The sequence below is a fragment of the Schistocerca americana genome, chromosome 2 (genome assembly GCF_021461395.2).
Source record: "Schistocerca americana isolate TAMUIC-IGC-003095 chromosome 2, iqSchAmer2.1, whole genome shotgun sequence".
Classification (NCBI taxonomy): Eukaryota; Metazoa; Arthropoda; class Insecta; order Orthoptera; family Acrididae; genus Schistocerca; species Schistocerca americana.
In genome coordinates, this window is record NC_060120.1 from 741,994,011 (window position 1) to 742,017,314 (window position 23,304).

Sequence of the window (23,304 nt, forward strand, 5' to 3'; positions counted from 1 at the left end):
CGTCATCCAGTGTTCATTAAGGACAGCGTGGCCTTCGGCTTTGCAACCAAAGTGCTTCTGGAGTAACTTCAAACAGTTACCGATAGGTACGGAAAACAAGAGCAATGGCAGTTTTTTACCCGCCGGTAGTGAAGTCCATTGATGCGATATGTCCAGCTATTTTTTTTATGCTCGCCCTACTGCAGTTTGAAGGCCTGGAACGTCGATTAGCGAAAACCAGGCACGGACGACTCCTTTCACCGACGCTCAGCTTCGTTCTGTCCCTGGCTGTGTGGCTAGGGGACTCACGCAGCCTTTCTGTCCCTTCCTCGCTAGCACATTCTTTTGTATTCTGTGTTTTTTAACATTTGATAGTGCGTACAAAGTGTGCTGCTGGTAACGACCTTCTGCAGCCTAGGCAAATTTCGTTTCCCTTGACGATCATCCCACAAGAAGGAGAAGTATACTGCACTATTTAGAGGTCAATGACGGCTTCATCCTGACCAGGAGGTGCTCTGGCAAAGATATTCTGTACTTTTCTCTGCAGCTAGTATCCCTCCGCCTGGGAGATTCACAAAAAGGCCCCATGACACTCGCGATGGCAGCCTTTTGTTCTCTTAGCCTGCCCTGCCTTATTCGACAATGAAAACTGGTCATTAAATAAACACAAGGAAGTCTTCACTTTGCTCAATAAAATGAATCTCTTCACGAAGACACCAATTTAACATTGAAACTGACCTCTACTTCGGAAATAAACATTATTAAAAACATAACTGTATAGGTTCCTGCAGCTAGAGTCAGCTAAGATAAAAGTCTTCTGGGTACCATTCCCAAGAAGACTTCCATGTATATCACTAAAAGTCTAAACCGGTTCATAGCACCCATTCTAGTTGCAAGGTGCCTATCCAACAGCTTCAGGGGATAACGAAAATTTGATTTTCAGTATTTTATATAATTATTGACGAAATATAAAAATTTAAAATAAGAGGTAGAATCTTGCATTGAAGATGTCACACAGTAAAACAAGTATTAAAATTAGAATCTGTGTACACGTCTTGAGGCAACTTAACTCGGGCGACCAAATTACCCACATTTAATTCAAGCAATATTTGATAACGAGGACACTTGGCGGCTTTACACATAATTTCAAACTTAGCGAAGCTTTTATCGGTGATAATCTCCACAAAATGATGAAAGGAAAAACATTTATCGTTATTCGTGTAGTAAAACTGTCCAATCAGGCACGACGTTTTAATTTCTTGCTTCTTTACTACTAACTCTATTTGGAACATTTTGCAGAAACTATCGACGCATTCCACTGAATGTACCTGAAAAACTATATGTGTACGACAGACTGAAGAGTTAAATGAACTGGTACACCCACCTAATATCGTGTATGGACCCCACGAACACGCAGAAGTGGTGCTACATGACGTGGTATTGACTCGATTAATATCTGAAATAGTGCTGGGAGGAATTGATACCATGAAACCTATAGGGCTGTCCAAAGTAAGAGTACGAAGAGGTGAACAGCCCGTTGCAAGGCACCCCAGATAGGCTCAATAACGTTCATGTCTGGGGAGTATGGTGGCCAGCGGAAGTGTTTAACCACAAAAGAGTGTTCCTGGAGCCACTCTGTAGCAATTCTGAACGTGTGGGGTGTCGCATTGTCCTGCTGGAAATACCGAAGTCCGTCGAAATGCTCAATGGACATGAATGAATGCAGGTGATCAGACAGGATGCTTACGTACGTATCACTTGTCAGGAGTCGTATCTAGACGTATCAGGGGTCCCATATCAGTCCAACTGCACACGCCCCATACCTTTACAGAGCCTCCACCAGCACGAATAATCCCCTGCTGACATGGAGAGTCGTTCATGAGGTTGTCTCCATACCTGTACACGTTCATCTGCTCTATACAATTTGAAACGAGACTCTTCCGATCAGACAACATGTTGCCAGTCATCAGCAGTCCAATGTAATGTCGGTGTTGACGGGCCCAGACGAAGCGTAAAGCTTTGTGTCGTGCAGTCATCGCGGGTACACGAGTGGATGATGTTTCGTAGAATGGTTCGCACGCTGATACTTATTGATGGCTCAGTATTGAAATCTGCAGCAATTTCAAGAAGGATTGCACTTCTGTCACGTTGAACGATTTTCTTCAGTCGTCGTTGGTCGCGTACTTGCAGCATTTTTTTTCCGCCGCAGCGATGTCGGAGAGTTGATGTTTCACCGGATTCCTGATACTCACGTTACACTTATGAAATCGTCGTACGGGAAAATCCCCACTTCTTTGCTACCTCGGAGATACTGTGTCCCATCGCTCATTCGCAGACTATAACACCACGTTCAAACTCACTTAAATCTTGATAACCTGCCACTGTATCAGCAGTAACCGATCTGGCAACTGCGTCAGACACTTGTAGTCTTACATAGGCATTGCCGACAGCAGCGTCGTATTCTGCCTGTTTACATATCTCTGTATTTGGATACGCATGCCTATACCAGTTTCTTTGACTTTTCAATGTAATTCGTGACTTATAGCGTCATAAACATTGGGCACGTGAAAAATTAGCTTTGATTTTTTCATTAGTCTATGGATTAATAATCTGAATCTGATAATATCAGCATAATTAGGATTTTGCATCTCCAACCATATACGTAATAAATGCATGATGTCAAGCACCGCTGGTGTCACGTCTTAAGACAATGAAACCTAAAGTGCAGTTCGTATTAGGACCAGCTTATACCCTCGCAAGTTGGAACCCAATGTCACATCGATGGCAGCACTGATCCACACAGCCAGAGGAAGCTCAAATCCAATGATATGCAAGTGGCGGCATCGATGTAGACACATCCTCGACAGTTCGAACCTAACGTTGGGCTAGTGGAGCGATGGATCTGGGAATCCGTAGACACCCTGATGGAAACTAATATCATGCACGTGTCATCACTGATCTGGAAACACCTTTAGAACATGAAAACTGTCATGGGGTTGCGCGGATCTGGATCCACTTTGGAACGATGGGATTTTACGCCCTGCAGGTAGTGCTACTTCTCCGGAAATGCCTTCGGAAGTTGGATAAGTTACGTAGTACTAGTAGCGTCATGGGTCCAGACGGTCACAAAGCTGTCCCTTTAGCCTGGACTATCACTAGATACCACCCACTACCATGAATAGGCCACTGACAATTCTTCGATTTCACTGGTTGCCTTTGGAATACTACGGGATTACTGGTACTGATCTCTACTAAGTACTTCACTACGGTACCTGCTATTGCATCACTGGATATCTGCTTTCGTTTAAGGCCCAGGCGACAAAAACTGCCGCTTAGGGTGCCAGGCTGACACGGGCGCCTAAGGTGCAAGATTTACACTGCGTATCACAATTAGCAGCAGGGAAAAGGAGAGGATGGGGGAGGGACAAATGATAAGTCACTTGTGTAAAACAGTGTTCTCTAAAAGGCCTTGCCCTTCTGCGGTCCCGACTACCTAATCATGATTTGAAATATGGTTAAACATTGGGCGTTTTGCTTACCATGACACAACATTGCTTACTCATGTACATCTTGCGTATACAACATCTCTGATGGAATAATCTATGCCTGAGACCAACACAGAATTAAGAAACTTAATCAAAATGCTTCATTGGCAAGGACTTGACAGTCGTCGAAGCTTGCACTTGAGAATTTTTGACATCCAGAAACATATGACCCCAGTATACCAATATCGATTGTTTTTGAGTGGTGCATACGGTGGCCTGAAGATACCATAACGGGCTGCCGAAACTGGTAGCTAAAATAAAATAAAATAAATTCTCAAATGCACGGCTGTTTGGCGAATTCCTTTGTCAAAAATTATCAAATTCTTTGACCTAATTGTGATAAGAAATGGAGAAAACCAACGAAAATAATCATGCAACGGAAGATTGAGGGCAAGAGACCGAGGGGGACACATGGGTAGATCAAATCAAGAGGATCTCCAGTGTAACTTTTCAGCAGGCCCTAACAAAAGTTGTTAACCGTACAGCATGGAGACGTTTAGTTCACTGGGTCACGAGGCTCAGCAATGAGCACAATGGCTTGTGGTGGTTGTGGTGGTGGTGGTGGTGGTGGTGGTGGTGGTGGTGATGATGATGATGATGACGAAGTGTGGAAAAATGATCTCGAACAGGTCCTTTATATAGAATGAATGACAGAACAAAATAAGCGCATTAGCAGCCCAACAGTAATCGCATCTGCCCATCTGCATCATGTGACATCCTAATTAAAGTTTTCCTTGATTTTTCTAAATCGCTTAAGGCAAATGCCAAGATGGTTTTTTTGAAAGAGGCCGACCGATTTCCTTCCCCGTTCCTTCTTAATACGAGATTTTGCTCCGTCTCTAATGACGTCTTTGTCAACGAGAAGTTAAGCACTAATTTTCTTTCCTTTATCTTATGATAGTTGTTACACTCATCAGCAGGAGTACTGGGTTTCAAATCTGCATCTGGCCACGCACGTGTAGGTTCTGTGCTTTCCTTCAGTACTTGAAGAGGCTACAGGATATTTCTTAAAGCATGAGTACTGCCGATTTCCTTCGCCAACCACATGTGTTCTGTAAGTAGTAGTACTCCTTTAACTACCTCAACGTTGACGGGACATAGTAACTGATGATGGCTTAACAAGAAGAAAGACGTTTAGTAATAATTAAATACTATATGGCACAAAACGCACTACAGTTTCATTAAATCTTTTCTGTATTCACTGTTGTGAATTACAAATACTGCGACTTTGTGCCAAATATAGGGTATCCAGCCATCCAAATTAAGAGGTTTCCTCATTAAGCTAAATCAATCAAGGCAAATGACCGGATAGTTCCCTTGAAAGCCGGTTACCATCCTATCCTTGCCCCAAACGGAACATGGTGACCCATGATGACATTTTCAAAAATGGTTCAAATGGCTCTGAGCACTATGAGACTTAACATCTTAGGTCATCAGTCCCCTAGAACTTATAACTACTTAAACCTAACTAACCTAAGGACATCACATACATCCATGCCCGAGGCAGGATTCGAACCTGCGACCGTAGCAGTCCGATGACATTTTCGAATGCATCATAAAAACCTTTATACTCCTTCATCCCTGTGGAGATATTTTGTAAATAAGTATGTAGCTCTCCCTTTAGTTTTATCATGTGTGCCGTAATCTCGTTCATATGATTTTCCTTTTTCTGGTGTGGAATAGGTTTATTTATTACTTCTGGTGATATTTGAGAAAGTATCCATTCTCAAACCTGCTACCTATGTGTTATTCCAGTAAGGTGAAAAATGGTTCAAATGGCTCTAAGCCCTATGGTACTTAACATCTGAGGTCATCAGTCCCCTAGAATTAGAACTGCCTAAACCTAAGTAACCTAAGGACATCACACACATGCATGCGTGAGGCAGGATTCGAACCTGCGACCGTAGCAACTGCGCGGTTCCGGACTGTCGCGCCTAGAACCGCTGCTCCACAGCGGCCGGTCAGTAAGGTGAACTATACTACATTTTACAAATCTCTTCCAACACATTAAGTATGGGCTATTGATAGTAACGTTCCAGTCATAAGGAAGATTAGGATTTAACGTCCCGTCGACGACATGGTCATTAGCGACGCAGCACGAGCTCAGATTACGATGGGCAAGTAAATATGTAACGTCCTTTTTTCAGAGGAATCATCTGGAATTTGTCTGAAGCGATTCCGGGAAATGAAGAAAACCCAAATCAGGATGGCCGGGCGCGGATTTCAACCGTCGTCCTCCCGAATGCGAGTCCATTTGTGCTAACCACTGCACCACCTCGGTCACTTCTCGTACGTAACAGAACCTGTTAGGAAATAGGGATTTTCCGGTACGGTTTCTCTTCCTTATGCTTCTTTTGGTAAGTCCTTCTGTCACTTATTTGTGGCTTTTGCAGTTACACGAAGTGCTGACAACGACAGTAAAATTCTAGTGACGCACCAGAAACGCCGTACACAGAGGAACAAGTCACAAGATAGCTCCTAATATCGTTTCACAACTCCTTTCGCCTGCTGTAGTGCAGAAACAAGACTCAACAAGTCGTTGGAAGTCCCCTGCACATATGTGGATCCACGCTGCCTTTATAGCCGTCCATAACTGCGAAAGTTCTGCCGCTGCAGGATCTTGTGCACGAAATGACCTCTCGATTATGTCCTATAAATGTCTGAAGGGATATATGTCAGGCGGTCTGGGTGTTCACAGCATTTTCTCGAATTGTCCATGTTCTTCAGACCGATCGCGAATAACTGCTACCCGTTGATATGGCACATTGTTATCTGTAAGAATTCCATCGCTGTTTGAGGACATGCAGTCCATGAATGGCTGCAAATGAGCTCCAAGTAGTCGAACATCACCGTTTCCAGTCAATGATCGGTTCAGTTAGACTAGCGGACCCAATCCATTCCGTGTAAACATAGTCCATACCTTTATGGAGCCACCACTACCTTGCACAATGTCTTGTTTACAACTTGGATCTATGGCTTCGTGGGGTCTGAGGCACATTCGAACCGTAGCATCAGCTCTCACTAATTGAAATCGGGACTCACCTGACCAGGACACGGTTTCCAGTTGTCCGATATGGTCACGAGGCCACGAGAGGTGCTGCAGGCGATGTGGTGCTGTTAGCAAAAGTACTCGCGTCGGTTGTCTACTGCCATAACCCATTAACGCCAAATTTCGCCGCACTGACCTAACGGATACGTTCATCGTACGTCCCACGTTGATTTCTGCGGTTTTTTCACGCAGTGTTATTTGTCTGTAAGCACTGACAACTCTACGCAAACGCGGCTGCTCTCGGTCGGTGAGAGGTAGTGCCTGAAATTTGACTCTTGACACTGTGGGTCACGGAATATTGAAATCCTTAACAATTTCCGAAATGGGATGTCCCATGCGTCAAGTTCTAACTGCCATTCGAAAGTCTGTTAATTCCCCCCGTACGGCCAAAATCACGTAGGAAACCTTTTCACATGAATGACCAAAGTAAAAAATGACACCTCTGACATTGCACTGCCCTTTTATACCTTATCTACGCGATACTACCGCCATCTGTAAAAGTGCATATCGCTGTTCCATAATTTTTGTCGCCTCGCTGTAAAGCGTGCCTCAGGGCAAAGTCATTCTAGGAAGATCCGCTGAGGTTAGGACACAGGAATTATATTCATGTCAAGTAAGGTTAATACGTCGTTCTTATTATCTTGATGCAAGAGTTCTGCACTTTTCTAAACAACTTCAGCGAAGTGTGCGCGTGTTTCTTTGAAATTTGTTGTGACCGATTTGCTGTTCTATTATTACGCATTACGAACTATGTTCCATCTCTGTTATTCCAGCCATCGAAGGACGTTTCAACCAGATAATACTTACTTCCTACGACAGCGACTCTTACGGTGAGCAGCACGACGGAGAAAGTCCAGCAGGCAGCTCGTCTTTCCGATGGTTCGTGCACGCTCTCCCGCCGTGGCATGCGCTGACGCGTTATGACGTCACAGACTGGCAATTCCGCTAACGTGTGCCAGTCTACCGTCGAGGCTACACGAAGAGAGAGCGCGTCTCACATGGAGAGAGCAAATCCTGTTGTGCCGGCTCGTTGGTCTAGGGGTATGATTCTCGCTTCGGGTGCGAGAGGTCCCGGGTTCAAATCCCGGACGAGCCCACGTTATTTTTCGAAAAAAATGTGCTGAAATGCGTCAAAGTTAAAAAGTGGCAGAAACGACTTCTTTTTTTTTTTATTCGGAATGTAGCTATTTTTAACTTCTAGAATATATGTTTCACCAATGTTTTGGAATCGTCTCGTCAGTTAGCTCTTTTCTAGTTCTTCGTTACATTATTAAATGACACGGTGAACACGTTATGCATTTCTGTATGTACAGTATATCATGGTGCATCAGTATTTTATCATTAAAATTCCCTATCTGTGTGTGAATTGCACATTTAAATAGTCACAAATCAGAGGGCAACGCGAAGACTAGCTGCTGAGAATATAGTTCGGTAACAAGTTCAAAAAATGGCTCTGAGCACTATGGGACTTAACTTCTGAGGTCATCAGTCCCCTAGAACTTAGAACTACTTAAACCTAACTAACGTAACGACATCACACACATCCATGCCCGAGGCAGGATTCGAACCTGCGACCGTCGCGGTCGCGCGGTTCCAGACTGTAGCGTCTAGAACCGTACGGCCACTTAGGCCGGCCGGTAACAAGTCAAAAGAATTAATACATAAGTAAGTTTCCATTTAAACGAGAGCGACTAATTAGTGATATTAGTATAATAATAGCGTCAGTTATCAACTGCAACAGCTGCAGATACAGGAGTATCCTGATACGGACTAAATCCTATAGCAAATACTACGTGTGACAGCGCTACCATACACTTCAAATGACTGAAACGACAGGGAGCTAGGTAGTGGAGTGGTAATCTGCTGGGTTTTAATAAATCCTATAACACTTTATAAAAATTTGTTTAAATATTCAAAAATCCAGAATTTGAAAACAGCTTTTAAAAAGCTTTAGCTAACGTCTAAGCAACCAAAATTTGTAAAACTCAATGATCGCGAGTGAACCTGCATACAATAAGACTTCAGCGTCCAAAAGATGTTGTTTAAAGAAAACAAAATAAAAGGTTTACAATTGTAACTGCCATAACGCGCTGCCGTTCAGGCTCCACTGCACAAAGAGAAGACCTCGACTGCAATGGGGTCGCAATGAACAATCTTTGTTTACAACGCGAACGCTACGGTCTCCACGTAAAGTGAAATGATCGTATGGCATCGTTGGCCGGGAGGGCCCAGTCGGTTTCGGTCGCCAGTGCAAGTCTTATTTCAGTCTGCGCCACGTTGGGCGACTTGCGGCCGATGATTAGGACGAAATGATGATGAGGACAACACAACATCCTGTCCACGAGCGGAGAAAAATCCCCAACCCGACCGGTAATCGAACCCGGGCCCAGTGCATGGGAGGCAAACATGTTACCACCCAGAGACGGTCTCCACGTAACAGCTTTTGCAATGAAGCGCGAAAGAAACTGTTACAGGCATGCTCATTCAAATACAGAGATATGTAAACAGGCACAATAGGGCGATGCAGTCGGCAACGCCTACATAAGACAACACAGTTGTTAGGTCAGTTACTACTGCTACAATGGCGAGTTATCAAGAATTACATGAATATGAACGCGGTGTCGTAGTCAACGCACAAGCGCTGGGACACAGCATCTCCAAGGTAGCGAAGAGTTGGGGATTTTCCTGTACGACAATTTCATGAGTCTGGCATGTATATCTGGAATCCAGTAAAACATCAAATCTCCGACCTAGCTGCGGCCGGAAAATTGCTGCAGATTTAAATGCTGGGCCATCAACAAGCGTCAGAGTGTGAACCACTCAACGAAACATCATCGACATGGGCTTTCGGAGTCGAAGCTCCACTCGTGTACTCTTGATGACTGCATGACACAAAGCTTTGAGCCTCGCCTGGGCCCATCAACACCTGACAATGGACTGTTGATGACTGGAAACATGCTGCCTCGTCGGACGAGTGTCTTGAAATTGTATCAAGCGGATGGACATGTACAGTAAGGAGACAACCTCATGAATCCATGGACCCTGCATGTCAGCTGGGGTCTGTTCAAGCTGGTGGAGGCTCTGTATTGGTGTGGGGCGTGCGGAGTTGGAGTGATATGGAACCCCTGATACGTCTAGATACGACTCTGACAGGTGACAGACACGTACGTAAGCATCCTTTCTGATCACCTGCATCCATTCATGTTCATTGTGCATTCCGACGGACTTCGGCAAATCCAGCAAGACAATGTGACATCCCATTCGCCCAGAATTGCCACTGCGTGGATCCAGGAACACTCTTCTGAGTTTAAACACTTCCGCTGGCCCCAAACTCCCCAGACATGAACATTATTGACCATATCTGGAATGCCTTGTAACGTGCTGTTCAGAAGAGATCTCTTACCCCCTCCGTGCTCTTATCGATTTATTGACAAACCTGCAGGATTCGTGGTGTCACTTCCATCCAGCAGTACTTCAAACATTAATCGAGTCCATGCTACGTTGTGTTGAGGCACTTCTGCGTGTTCACTGGGACACTACACGATATTAGGCAAATGTACCATTTTCTTTGGCTCTTCAGTGTACATGCAAAGAAAGCGGCGAGGTAACGCCCGATGGGTGTGCTACACACCTAACGCACAGGCAACGCGGGTATGACTTTAACTGCCAAGGCTACTAGTAAAATTACCGTAGTCTACGCTTAATATGATAGTTTACTGTAGCCTACGGTAGTTTTACAACTATAGTAAAGTTCACTTACTACTCACAAGCGTGACTGATAAATCGCGCAGCGCACTACATTGCGGGACGGGAAGGTGAGCCATAGCCAGATCTATTAACGACTTTGTGTGATGATTCGAGCAGTTTGAGCTTTTCGGTGTTTTCCCACACTCGTCTCTGCAAGTACTGTGCAGGTCCTCTTTTTTTGTCCTGAGAAAATATGATACACAAACAGTTAAAATACTATCACACAAAACAAAAGTTACACGATTTTTCACCCTTAGATAACTGACGACTGCAGCAGTGGAAGGACATACGGCCGCAAAGTTAAATAAAATAAATTTGTCGAAACTTGAATACAGTGGAGTCGTCACTAAATGGGATAAACGACAAGGAAAAGAAGACGACGTAGCAACCTCTTCATACGCAGCAGAAAGTTATATTTCGGCAGTTTTTATTATACATAGATTCTCTCTGTAGAGTCTGAAAAACAAAAGAATTTACACCTCACGTTATTAGAAACTGGATTCATAGTTGAGCATATTGCTATCGAAAGGAGCAATATCAAAAGAAAATAAGATATACGTCACAAATTTCCAACAGCATTTTGTCCTAAATTGAGCACGGGACTGGGACAGTAACGAAGAAATGCGGGTCTTAGGCTGGAAATGTACTGTAATGGCGCCCACTGCCGTCAGCCTACATGAATGTTAGAAACAAGACCGAAATTCCTGTAATCAGTGCTAAGTCACGCTTGAGGTGGTGTAAAAGAGCGATAACACTGCGCAGTGAATGTGTGAACCGAGTGATTTTGAGTGATGAATCACGGTGTAGCATGTGGCAGTGGGGTGAAAGGGTGTGGGTTTGGAGGATGCCAGGAGAACGTTACCTGCTATCATGTGTGGTGCCAACAGCGAAGTACGGAAAAGGAGCTCTTATCGAATGGAGGTGTTTTTCTCGATTACTTTTGTATTTGTTATTGCGCTTAAGAAAACACTAGATGCGGAACGACATGCACGCACTTTACGGCATTGTGTACTCGTACAATAGAGGAATAGTTCGGAGACGATGATAATTTGTACCAGCATAACGCTGTCCCCAGCCATAAAGCAGCATCTGTGAGGCAATGATTTGTGGACAATAATAATCCTGAAATGGACTGGTATCCCCAGAGTCCCGACTTGCACCCAATGGAACACGTTTGAAATGACGTCACTTAAAACTTCCGAGCTATTAGGCCGTTGTCGATGTATAAAACTTTCTCCTAACGTTTCCTCTCCCACTGCGGAAAACATCTTGCTAACTGCAACCAGAACTCGAGGGAGCTCCGATTACGTAGCCAGTGTAGAGGGCATCACAGTCCATCACGTGACGTCGGCTATGAGATTATCGCTGGTATTGTCGACATTCTCGATTGAAAGTACTCAATCGATCGTCATTCTTGTGTTACAGAGTTGACACCCAAATTTGTTCTGATTTAATACCTTCCTCTTTTTTGCTAAAATTATTATGGTGTTTATAAATGTCAATAGCATCTCTGTACATAGGCGCATGATAATACGATGTTTTCGATGTGACACTCGTCTCAGTGAATTTTATTTCATGATCACCCTCTTGGCAAGTATGTTCCGCTAGGGCCGATTTATCCGTATGTCCTAGGCGGCAATTCCTCTTGTGTTCAACGAGACTGGTATTTAACACTTCTTTTTGTGGTACCAATGTAACTCAAATGAATTTTATGTTCAACCGGTGTAGCCGAAGGATGTCATATATCTTTTGCCGATCTTAAACATTCTTTAATCTTCCTGGTGGATCTGAGATAGTTTCCACACCGTACTTGCTCAACACTTTCCCAATGCGATCTGTAATCGTAGTGATGATCGGAAGCCAAACTTCCGCTTTGGGCGGCTGTCGTTCCTCATCGGTCCTGATTCTCACTCTACGGCGAAGTACTCTATCTATCTACTTCTTCTTGAATGGCGGCCGTAGATTTTCAAGCTCATCTTTTATGTAAGTCGTTTCACAAATTTTGTGCGCCCTATCTACCAAGGTTTTAATGATCCCTCTCTTTTGTCTTGGGTGACGCTTGGACTCTTTGTGCAGGTAACGTATGCGTGTCTTTTCTGCATACTCTATGGCCCAACGTCCCGTCCCCTCATTTGATAACAGACACATTCAAGAAATTCAGCAGGCCGTTATTCTCCGTCTCCATATTAAATTGTACACTCCTGGAAACTGAAATAAGAACACCGTGAATTCATTGTCCCAGGAAGGGGAAACTTTATTGACACATTCCTGGGGTCAGATACATCACATGATCACACTGACAGAACCACAGGCACACAGACACAGGCAACAGAGCATGCACAATGTCGGCACTAGTACAGTGTATATCCACCTTTCGCAGCAATGCAGGCTGCTATTCTCCCATGGAGACGATCGTAGAGATGCTGGATGTAGTCCTGTTGAACGGCTTGCCATGCCATTTCCACCTGGCGCCTCAGTTGGACCAGCGTTCGTGCTGGACGTGCAGACCGCGTGAGACGACGCTTCATCCAGTCCCAAACATGCTCAATGGGGGACAGATCCGGAGATCTTGCTGGCCAGGGTAGTTGACTTACACCTTCTAGAGCACGTTGGGTGGCACGGGATACATGCGGACGTGCATTGTCCTGTTGGAACAGCAAGTTCCCTTGCCGGTCTAGGAATGGTAGAACGATGGGTTCGATGACGGTTTGGATGTACCGTGCACTATTCAGTGTCCCCTCGACGATCACTAGTGGTGCACGGCCAGTGTAGGAGATCGCTCCCCACACCGTGATGCCGGGTGTTGGCCCTGTGTGCCTCGGTCGTATGCAGTCCTGATTGTGGCGCTCACCTGCACGGCGCCAAACACGCATACGACCATCATTGGCACCAAGGCAGAAGCGACTCTCATCGCTGAAGACGACACGTCTCCATTCGTCCGTCCCTCCATTCACGCCTGTCGCGACACCACTGGAGGCGGGCTGCACGATGTTGGGGCGTGAGCGGAAGACGGCCTAACGGTGTGCGGGACCGTAGCCCAGCTTCATGGAGACGGTTGCGAATGGTCCTCGCCGATACCCCAGGAGCAACAGTGTCCCTAATTTGCTGGGAAGTGGCGGTGCGGTCCCCTACGGCACTGCGTAGGATCCTACGGTCTTGGCGTGCATCCGTGCGTCGCTGCGGTCCGGTCCCAGGTCGACGGGCACGTGCACCTTCCGCCGACCACTGGCGACAACATCGATGTACTGTGGAGACCTCACGCCCCACGTGTTGAGCAATTCGGCGGTACGTCCACCCGGCCTCCCGCATGCCCACTATACGCCCTCGCTCAAAGTCCGTCAACTGCACATACGGTTCACGTCCACGCTGTCGCGGCATGCTACCAGTGTTAAAGACTGCGATGGAGCTCCGTATGCCACGGCAAACTGGCTGACACTGACGGCGGCGGTGCACAAATGCTGCGCAGCTAGCGCCATTCGACGGCCAACACCGCGGTTCCTGGTGTGTCCGCTGTGCCGTGCGTGTGATCATTGCTTGTACAGCCCTCTCGCAGTGTCCGGAGCAAGTATGGTGGGTCTGACACACCGGTGTCAATGTGTTCTTTTTTCCATTTCCAGGAGTGTATTTTCGGACTGATACTGTTGAGATGTACCAGGAAGTCATCCATCTCCTCTTCACCGTGTGTCCATAATACGAAGGTACCACATGGTTGGTCTTTTTCTGGTAGTATGCAACGCCTGTTGTTCAAAGTTCTTCATAAACAAATTTGAAACAACTGGACTAGGAGAACTGCCCATAGCCACGCCGTCAATCTGTTCATAAAAATCAATATTGTGTTGAAATTAGGTTGTGGTGAGGCAGTGTCTGAATAGCTCCACAATATCTACTGGAAAAATATCAGCTATACATGAGATAGCTTCGTTCACTGGAATATTGGTAAATAACGACACGACATGAAAACTAACAAGGATATCACATTGGCCCACGTGCATTTCTTTTAATTTGTCAATCAAATGATGTGATTGAGATGAGTTAGAACTTCGACTTCGCTTCAGCCTACAGCAGCTAACATCATTACCGTCTCTAGCTTCAGCTCTTGAAGAGAAATGAGCTGCCATTCCTCCACAGACGTTCAGACACCTCACTTAAAGCGTCCCCCGCAAAATTCAAGCGTCAAGCCGTCGTAAAGGCGAAGGATGAACACATTCCATATTAATGTCCACTAATAGATCAGATAGTGTACCTCTATATCCATATTCTACATTTGGCAGAGGGTGCTTTGCGTACCACTGTCACTCCCCTCCCCCCTTCCCTCCCCTTCCCACCCCTTACCTGTTGCTTTATCAAATGATGAGTAGGAAGAACGATTACTGTTAAGCTTCCGTGTGAGGTGGAATCTCTGTAATTTCGCCTTCATGATCTTTTCGTAACGTTTACGGAGGAGGAAGAGATACATTGGCTGACTTTACTAGCAACTTAAGACTCTCGACATTTTAGAAGCAAACGACTCCGTGACGGACATCGTCTCTCTTGTAGCGTCTGCAGACTAGATATGAACGTGCATCTTCGTGAAGCTCTCGGCCGTTTTTATAAGCGAACCTGTGTCTGCATCCACATCTACATCACTACTCCGTAATTCGAACTTAAGTGCCTGATAGAGGGTTCATCGAACCACCTTCAGACCATTTCCTTACCGTTCCACACTCAAACAGCGCGTGGGTCAGATGAGCACTTAAATCTTTTCGTAAGAGCTCTCATTTCTCTTATTTTATTTTGATGATCATTTCTTCCTCTGTGCGTTGGTGTCAACAAAATATTTTGCATTCAGAGGAGAAAGTTAGCGACTTAAATTTCGTGAAAAGATCTCGCCATTACGAAAAACGCCTTTGTTTGAAGGATTAGCGTTCCAACTCGCTTATCATGTCCGTGACACTCTCTTCACCAATTCCCGATAACACAAAACGAGACGTCCTTTTTTAGGACTGTTTCGATGTTCCGTCTGGCAATCCTATCTGATACGGATCCCACACCACGCAATAGTACTCCAGAAGAGGACAGACAAGCATGGTCCAGGCAGTCTCTTTAGTAGACCTGTTGCATCTTTTAAATGTTCTGCCAACAAATCGCAGTCTTTAGTTCGCTTTCTCCACATTATTATCCAGGTGACTGTTCCAGTTTAAATTATTCGTAATATTAGTCTCTCCGTAATTAGCCGAATTCACAACCTTTACATTTGTTTGCATCCGAAATTTAGCGGATTCCTTTCAGTATTCATGTGAATGACCTCACACTTTTCCTTATTTAGCGTCAACTGGCACTTTTAGCACCATGCAACTATAGTGTCTAAGTCATTTTGCAATTGGTTTTTACCTTCTAATGAATTTACCAGACGGTAAATGACAGCATCATTTGCAGGCAATCCCGTGACAAAAGGCGCTGCTCTTCTTTGGATCTTCTTTTTTTCCACTGTCACTCCTAACAGGTAAGATTGACGAGCAGTACTCCGGTATCGGTCACGGGAAACACTGAACTAAAAAGTATGGCATGAAGATGAAACACCACAGCCAAGGGCAGGGCAGATGGGGGGGGGGGGGGGGGGCTGGACAGATGAGGGGAAAAAAGGGGGAGGAGAGGAAAAACGAAGTGGGGGGGGGGGGAGGGGGAATCGACGGAGGGAGAGGACTCAGAAGGTTCAAATGGCTCTGAGCACTATGGGACTTAACATCGGAGGTCATCAGTCCCCTAGAACTTAGAACTACTTAAACCTAACTAACCTAAGGACATCACACATATCCATGCCCGAGGCAGGATTCGAACCTGCGACCGTAGCAGCCGCGAGCTTCCGGACTGAAGCGCCTAGAACCGCTCGGCCACAACGGCCGGCGGACTCAGAAGGGGGGGCAGGGCAGACGCGAGAGGGAGTGGGGAAAGACAGAGGAGGAGAATGCAAAAGGATTCGGGCAGGGGAGGGGAGGGGAGAAGGGTAGCAGAGAGAGGGTAGGCGGGGAAAAAACAGGATGGAAAGGGGGGGCAGAGGGAGCCTGGGGAAAGGACAGAGGAAGGGAGAGGGAGGTCAGGATCAGAGTTGATAGGGAGGTTAAATGGAGGGAGAGAGGGCATGATCCAGGAGGGGGAGTCGACGGAAGCCACCTTGGGAAAGGAGATGAAGGGTGTAGAGATGGAGGGTAGAGGGGAAACTCGGATATGTTCGAGGAATAGGAGCAGATGGGGGAAAGGAATCAGGTCATAGAGGATCCGCGTGAGGGACAGGAAGCTTATACGGAAGGCGAGCTGGAAGGCATGGCGCTCGAGGATCTGGAGGGCCTTATAGAATTTGCAGGAGGGGGGGGGGATATTCAGGCGGGACTGGCATAACAGAGGATGGGAAGGATTAAGGATTTGTAGCTGTGGAGGATGGTAGAGGTGATATCCGATCCGAATTGGGAATTATTAAGTTAACGAATTAATAAAGTAAACGAGAGTAAAATGGCTAGTACTCCCCGATAGGTGAAGACTAACAAAACGAGTACAGACCTAGAAACCGCAATGAAAATAATATACAGGAAGAGAATGGAACAGACATCTGGACTGAAACAGTAAGAGGTGGGAGGCCTAATGATGAGGTTAAAATAATGATGAAGAAGTCTACTGTGTAAATGGTAACATTCAGAATGATTTTAGTTTTAACTTCTGCACAAGTAGAAAGATAGACACCACAACAGCTGCCACGGCTATAATTTGTAGAACACCTCACTGGCTCTTTGTCAAAAGATGACGAGAAGTAAATTATTAAACGTTGCTTCAAAAGGGTACTGCCACTCTTCTTATATCCTGGGATTTCATCATATCATCATATCATAAATTACGATAGTCGAGACCCTTTTGCATGAGCTTAGATACTTCCCTTAATGGCAGGTAAAATCCTAGTCCATCTGATTTTGTAACTTATTGGTTCATCTGACTATACGATTCTTTGTATTTCTCTAGTAAATTTTAATACATGAGTTATCGGACACCAGTTATTCGTAATGTAATAACATGTCCAAGTTCATATTCCTCTGGCTTCGGATTTTTCTTATGAGACTTGCATCATTTTATTATTATATTATTATTATTTAATATCATATTACGATTTTTCATTGCAAAATTAGTCGATATTACAAAATTTGCGTTATCGGGAAACATTGTCTGAATGTTCTATTTGTTCCACATTGTAATATTGTGTCATTATGAAAGTGTTGTGATGTCTGCTTTCTCTAGAATATTCTGTACGGTTTAATTTGTGCGTAATATTTACTGGTACTCGCATTTCTTATATCAACTTTTTTTCAGGATCACTTTAGCTCTGATCAGGTAGGCGATCCTTAACGATGGTTTATTTGGTCTTATTTAATGAATTTACTGTATTGCGTTTCAGTGTCGAGTGTAAACTAATATCGAAAATTGTAAATCTAATCTGAGTCGTTGTGAGTGTTTATCAGAGAAAACACTCTTCCTTGAACGTCAGGTATCAGTACTGGAAGTTTCAGGTACTAAAGAAGGATAGTAGCGAAGACAACTGATGAAACTACAACATGAAGCAGAGGTAAATCTAATCTGATTTCGCGTTATCATCTATCATCATGAAGGGATGCAGGGATGCAGGTGGTTCGTAGCTGTCAGTGTATCTTTGATTACTACCACAGGTCCCATGCAAGCGTAGGAGAATGCTCCCCACAGAATAAACTGCTCCCACCAACATGCGTCTGTGGCGCGCAGAACGTTTCGAGCCGCCGTTCACCTCTATGACGGCATATGTGGAGACGAACATTGACTAGTGTGGCAAAAATGTGATTCAGCCGAAGAGCCGACACGTTTCCATTGATCGACAGTCGAATCCCGATGGTCCCGTGCCCACTGCAATAGTAAGTGACGATGTTGTTGTCTCAACATGTGAACATGTAAGGGTGGTCTACTGAGGACCACCATCTTCAACAATGTAGTATGAACAGTGTGCTCCGAAACACTTGTGCGTGCACCAGTATTGTGCTCTTTCAGCAGAGATGCCGCAGAACACCATGTATCCTGCTTTGCAGACCAGACAAGCCTCTGAACCCACGCTCTATGAACAATCGTGGACGTCCAATCATTTAGCGCTTAGTGGTGTTTCACTGTCCTTCTAGCTCTTCCCGAAGATGCTCACGACAGTAGCACGTGAACATTCAACCAGCTTTGCCGTTTTCCGGATACTCGTTCACAGACTCTGCGTAGTAACAATCTGTACTTCCAGTACCATGAAAAACCAGACAAACTTGCAAATTTCGCTTTATTATTATATAATAATAACAATAATAATAATAACGTAAAATTTGCAACTTGGCTGGTTTTTCGTTGTAATGATTAACTCAAATTACTGACCGACAGTTTTTCCAGAATGCTGGCAATTCGTAATCTGTACTTTGCCAAAGTCACTTATCTCAAGGGATTTCCCCATTTGCAATTCATACCTTCGCTAGGTTGATCCTCCGTCTGCGTCTGCTCCGCTTACGTGCTTTTGTTACCACTTCACACGCCCGCACCGCCACCAGGTGACAACCAACGTCGCGGTGGGCCGTGGTCGTAATGTTTTCGCTTATCATTGTACGTCTGTGTCTGAATACTGATGTATCTATACGTATGGCTGTAATACACAGATGTGGTTCTTGTATAGCGATCTCATGTTCTGTCAAGGTGGTATTCATAGACCTGCACAAAAATTCAATTCTTTCTTCGCAGTTTTTGAAACAGTTCTTACAGGACATACAAAAGAACATTTTATTGCTAATTTAGATACATAATCATTAATACGGATTGAACTGGGATTACCTCAAACGTGTAACCAACGGTGATTTATCATTTCTTACTGTGTTAGCAGCAGGATTTTTATGGCATGCTACCTGTGCCTATCTTGTGAACATTTTCGTCCTGGTTACATGTTTATGTAAAATTTTCTTTAAGTCGGAATCTGTCCTTTATTAAGCCTACGTAAGTTCTTACCAGAGTTCGACTTAAACTAATGTACACTACTGGACATTAAAATTGCCACACCACGGAGATTACGTGCTACAGACGCGAAATTTAACCGACAGGAAGAAGATGCTGTGATATGGAAATGATTGGCTTTTCAGAGCATTCACGCAAGGTTGGCGCCGGTGGCGACACCTACAACGTGCTGACATGAGGAAAGTTTCCAACAAATTTCTCATACACAAACAACAGTTGACCGGCGTTGCCTGGTGAAACGTTGTTGTGATGCCTCGTGTAAGGAGGAGAAATGCGTACCATCACGTTTCCGACTTTGATAAAGGTCGGATTGTAGCCTATCGCGATTGCGGTTTATCCTATCGCGACATTGCTGCTCGCGATGGTCGAGATCCAATGACTGTTAGCACAATATGGAATCGGTGGGTTCAGGAGGGTAATACGGAACGCCGTGCTGGATTCCAACGGCCTCGTATCACTAACTGTCGAGATGACAGGCATCTTATCCGCATGGCTGTAACGGATCGTGCAGCCACGTCTCGATCCTTGAGTCAACAGATGGGGACGTTTGCAAGACAACAACCATCTGCACGAACAGTTCGACGACGTTTGCAGCAGCATGGACTATCAGCTCGGAGACCATGGCTGCGGTTACCCTTGACGCTGCATCACAGACAGGAGCGCCTGCGATGGTGTACTCGACGACGAACCTGGGTGCACGAATGGCAAAACGTCATTTTTTCGAATGAATCCAAGTTCTGTTTACAGCATCATGATGGTCGCATCCGTGTTTGGCAACATCGCGGTGAACGCACATTGGAAGCGTGTATTCGTCATCGCCATACTGGCGTATCACCCGGCGTGATTGTATGGAGTGCCATTGGTTACTCGTCTCAGTCACCTCTTGTTCGCATTGACGGCACTTTGAACAGTGGACGTTACATTTCAGATGTGTTACGACCCGTGGCCCTACCCTTCTTTCGATCCCTGTGAAACCCTACATTTCAGCAGGATAATGCACGACCGCATGTTGCAGATCCTGTGCGGGCCTTTCTGGATACAGAAATTGTTCGACTGCTGCCCTGGCCAGCACATTCTCCAGATCTCTCACCCATTGAAAACGTCTGGTCAGTGGTGGCCGAGCAACTGGCTTGTCACAATACGCCAGTCACTACTCTTGATGCACTGTGGTATCGTGTTGAAGCTGCATGGGCAGTTGTACCTGTACACGCCATCCAAGCTCTGTATGAGTCAATGCCCAGGCGTATCAAGCCGTTATTACGGCCAGAGGTGGTTGTTCTGGGTACTGATTTCTCAGATCCTATGCACCCAAATTGCGTGAAAATGTAATTACATGTCAGTTCTAGTAAAATATATTTGTCTAATGAATACCCGTTTATCATCTGCATTTCTTCTTGGTGTAGCAATTGTAATGGCCAGCAGTGTATATTTTGCATCGTCAGAACGGAGTGTAGTGTAACATTTCCTGTGTTGAGATGACTGTGTGTGCGCGTTCTAAAAGCCAATAAATTTAAAAAGAAAACTTAATACCTTCTGTGTGTGTTTGGCCGGGTTATATTCTAACATCTGCATCTCTGTAACGAACAAAAATTGATCATGTTATGTGGCAAGTTTTATTTTACTAGAACAAGAGTGCACTCATCTCTCAACCGCTACCTCGCGACACATTGGTGTGTCGCAATATTTTTAGCGTCGTATAATCTTCCGTAGATACAATATCTAGAAAGTAAAAAATTATCACCAAATCGTTTCTTGGACTAGCCTAATTTGCCAGAAACTGTCTATCATTATACTTGAACATTCACATAATAATAATAAAAATGTATTGCATGTACTTTACGTGTTAGCTTTCTTGCATCTAGGAAAAAAATCAAACGTAGGGGTGTCGCGAAAATTTGAAAAAATTTTCGTTTACCACAAAGGAAAAATGGTTGAGAAACACGGGTCTACACAACTATCTCCTAAAAAATTTCCTAGTCTTGATGAACGCTGCATACTCAGACAGCAGACCATTCTAACAGGGTAACTAAGTTTTATACGTGACTGCAAACTCGGGCTGTGACTGCATATGGGTGTGTGTCTGTGTTTCAGGGGGACCTGGTGCAGCTGAAGGAACTGCCCGTGCAGGGGACGTTTGAGCTAAAGAGCAAAGCCATGGACGTGCTCATGACGGTGAGTAGTGCCGCCTTTTACCCTCATACCCGCTATGTTCGCCTCAATACCAAAAATAAATGTCTCGTATTCTGAAATGAGTTACTAATGGTCAGAATTAGAAATACCAACACTATAAACATAGGCAAGGAAAAAAATAGACGTTGAGGTATGGACCATTTTACTTGTGTCAAGAACAAGCAGCATCAAATGGTACAAACTATCTTCTTGTTGAGATCCACTACTCATTTTTACTGATTTTATTTGCCTCTGTGCGTAGTTCTGTGGCTCCGACGCTGTTGTCAGACACAGTATCTACAACTGTTTCTCTCATCTGCCATTTCGCACGTACCGTTTTGAAACTGTACTTGCACTAGACTGCTTAAATGTCTATGCGTGCTGTAATTAGATTAATCTTGTCTTCGTGGTCACTACAGGAGTGATGCATAAGGTGGTGTAATATATTTCTAGGTTTGCGCTTAATACTGGTTACATACTAGCCTACATACCTAACAGCCATGGATGGTCAACCGCAATATCAGGGAGGGCATTGAAACAATGAGACAAAGTAACCATATGAAGAGAGAGGATGGCCTCATAGACTATCTGATGAAAAGTGTCCAGACACCCCTCACTGTGTGATCAAAAGTATCCGGACACCTAGCTGAAAATGACTCACAAGTTATTGGCGCCCTCCATCAGTAATGCTGGAATTCAATATGGTGTTGGCCCACCCTTAGCCTTGATGACAGCTTCCACTCTCGCAGGCATACGTTCAATCAGGTGCTGGAAGGTGTCTTGCGGAATAGCAGCCCATTCTTCACTGAGTGCTGCTCAGAGGAGAGGTATCAATGTCGGTCGGTGAGGCCTGGCCCGAAGTCGGCGCTCCAAACATCCCAAAGGTGTTCTGTAGGATGACCTTCACCGGGTATTCGCCATACCCACACCCTGTCATCGGATCGACACATTGTTTACCGTGATTCCTCACTCCACACAACGTCTTTCCACTGTTCAATCGTCCAATGTTTACTCTCGTTACACCAAGCGAGGAGTCGTCTGGCATTTACTGGCGTGATGTGTGGCTTATGAGCAGCTGTGCGACAATGAAATCCAAGTTTTCTCACCTCTTCCGTAATTGTCATAGTACTTGCAGTGGATCCTGATGCAGTTTGGAATTCCTGTGTGATGGTCTGGATAGATGTCTGCCTATTACACATTACGACTCTCTTAAACAGTCGGCGGTCTCTGTCAGTCAACAGACGAGGTCGGCCGGTACGCTTTTGTGCTGTATGGGTCCCTTCACGTTTCCACTTCACTATCACATCGGAAACAGTGGACCTAGGGATGTTTAGGAGTGTGGAAATCTGACGTATAGACGTATGACACAAGTGACATCCAATCACCTGACGACTTTCGAAATCCGTGTCTTTCGCGGAGCGCCCCATTCTGCTCTCTCACGGTGTCTAATGACTACTGCGGTTGCTGATGTGGAGTACCTGGCAGTTGGTGGCTGCACAATGCACCTAATATGAAAAACGTATGTTTTTGGGGATGTCCGGATACTTTTGATCACATAGTGTATTAGTAGCACATAGTGCATGTCCACCCTTCGCCTTTATAACGACTTGAACACTGCTGGGGACATTTTTAGTGAGTTGTCCAAATATCTGTGGTGGATGACAGTCCATCCTTCCTTAAGAGCCGGGATGAGAGAAGGTAGTGATTTGGGCGCTGGGGTCTGGAGTGAAGTCTACATTCTAGTTTATCGCAAATGCGTTTAACTGTGTTGAAGTCGGGTGTCTTCGCAAGTCA

General features: G+C 45.0%; 1 protein-coding gene and 1 non-coding gene across 2 annotated transcripts in view; both read left to right on the forward strand.

Annotated features, from left to right (window-relative positions):
* Positions 1 to 23,304, forward strand: part of LOC124594396 (retinal guanylyl cyclase 2-like) — a gene marked incomplete at its 5' end in the record, with an annotated part of 448,596 nt that overhangs the window by 102,432 nt on the left and 322,860 nt on the right. Inside the window, one exon of the mRNA XM_047132764.1 lies at positions 21,433 to 21,513. Coding sequence (XP_046988720.1) covers positions 21,433 to 21,513 — 81 coding nt within the window. The remainder of the gene's footprint in view (positions 1 to 21,432; positions 21,514 to 23,304) is intronic.
* Trnap-cgg lies at positions 7,598 to 7,669 on the forward strand. The gene has a single exon. It is a non-coding gene; the product is annotated as a tRNA-Pro (tRNA).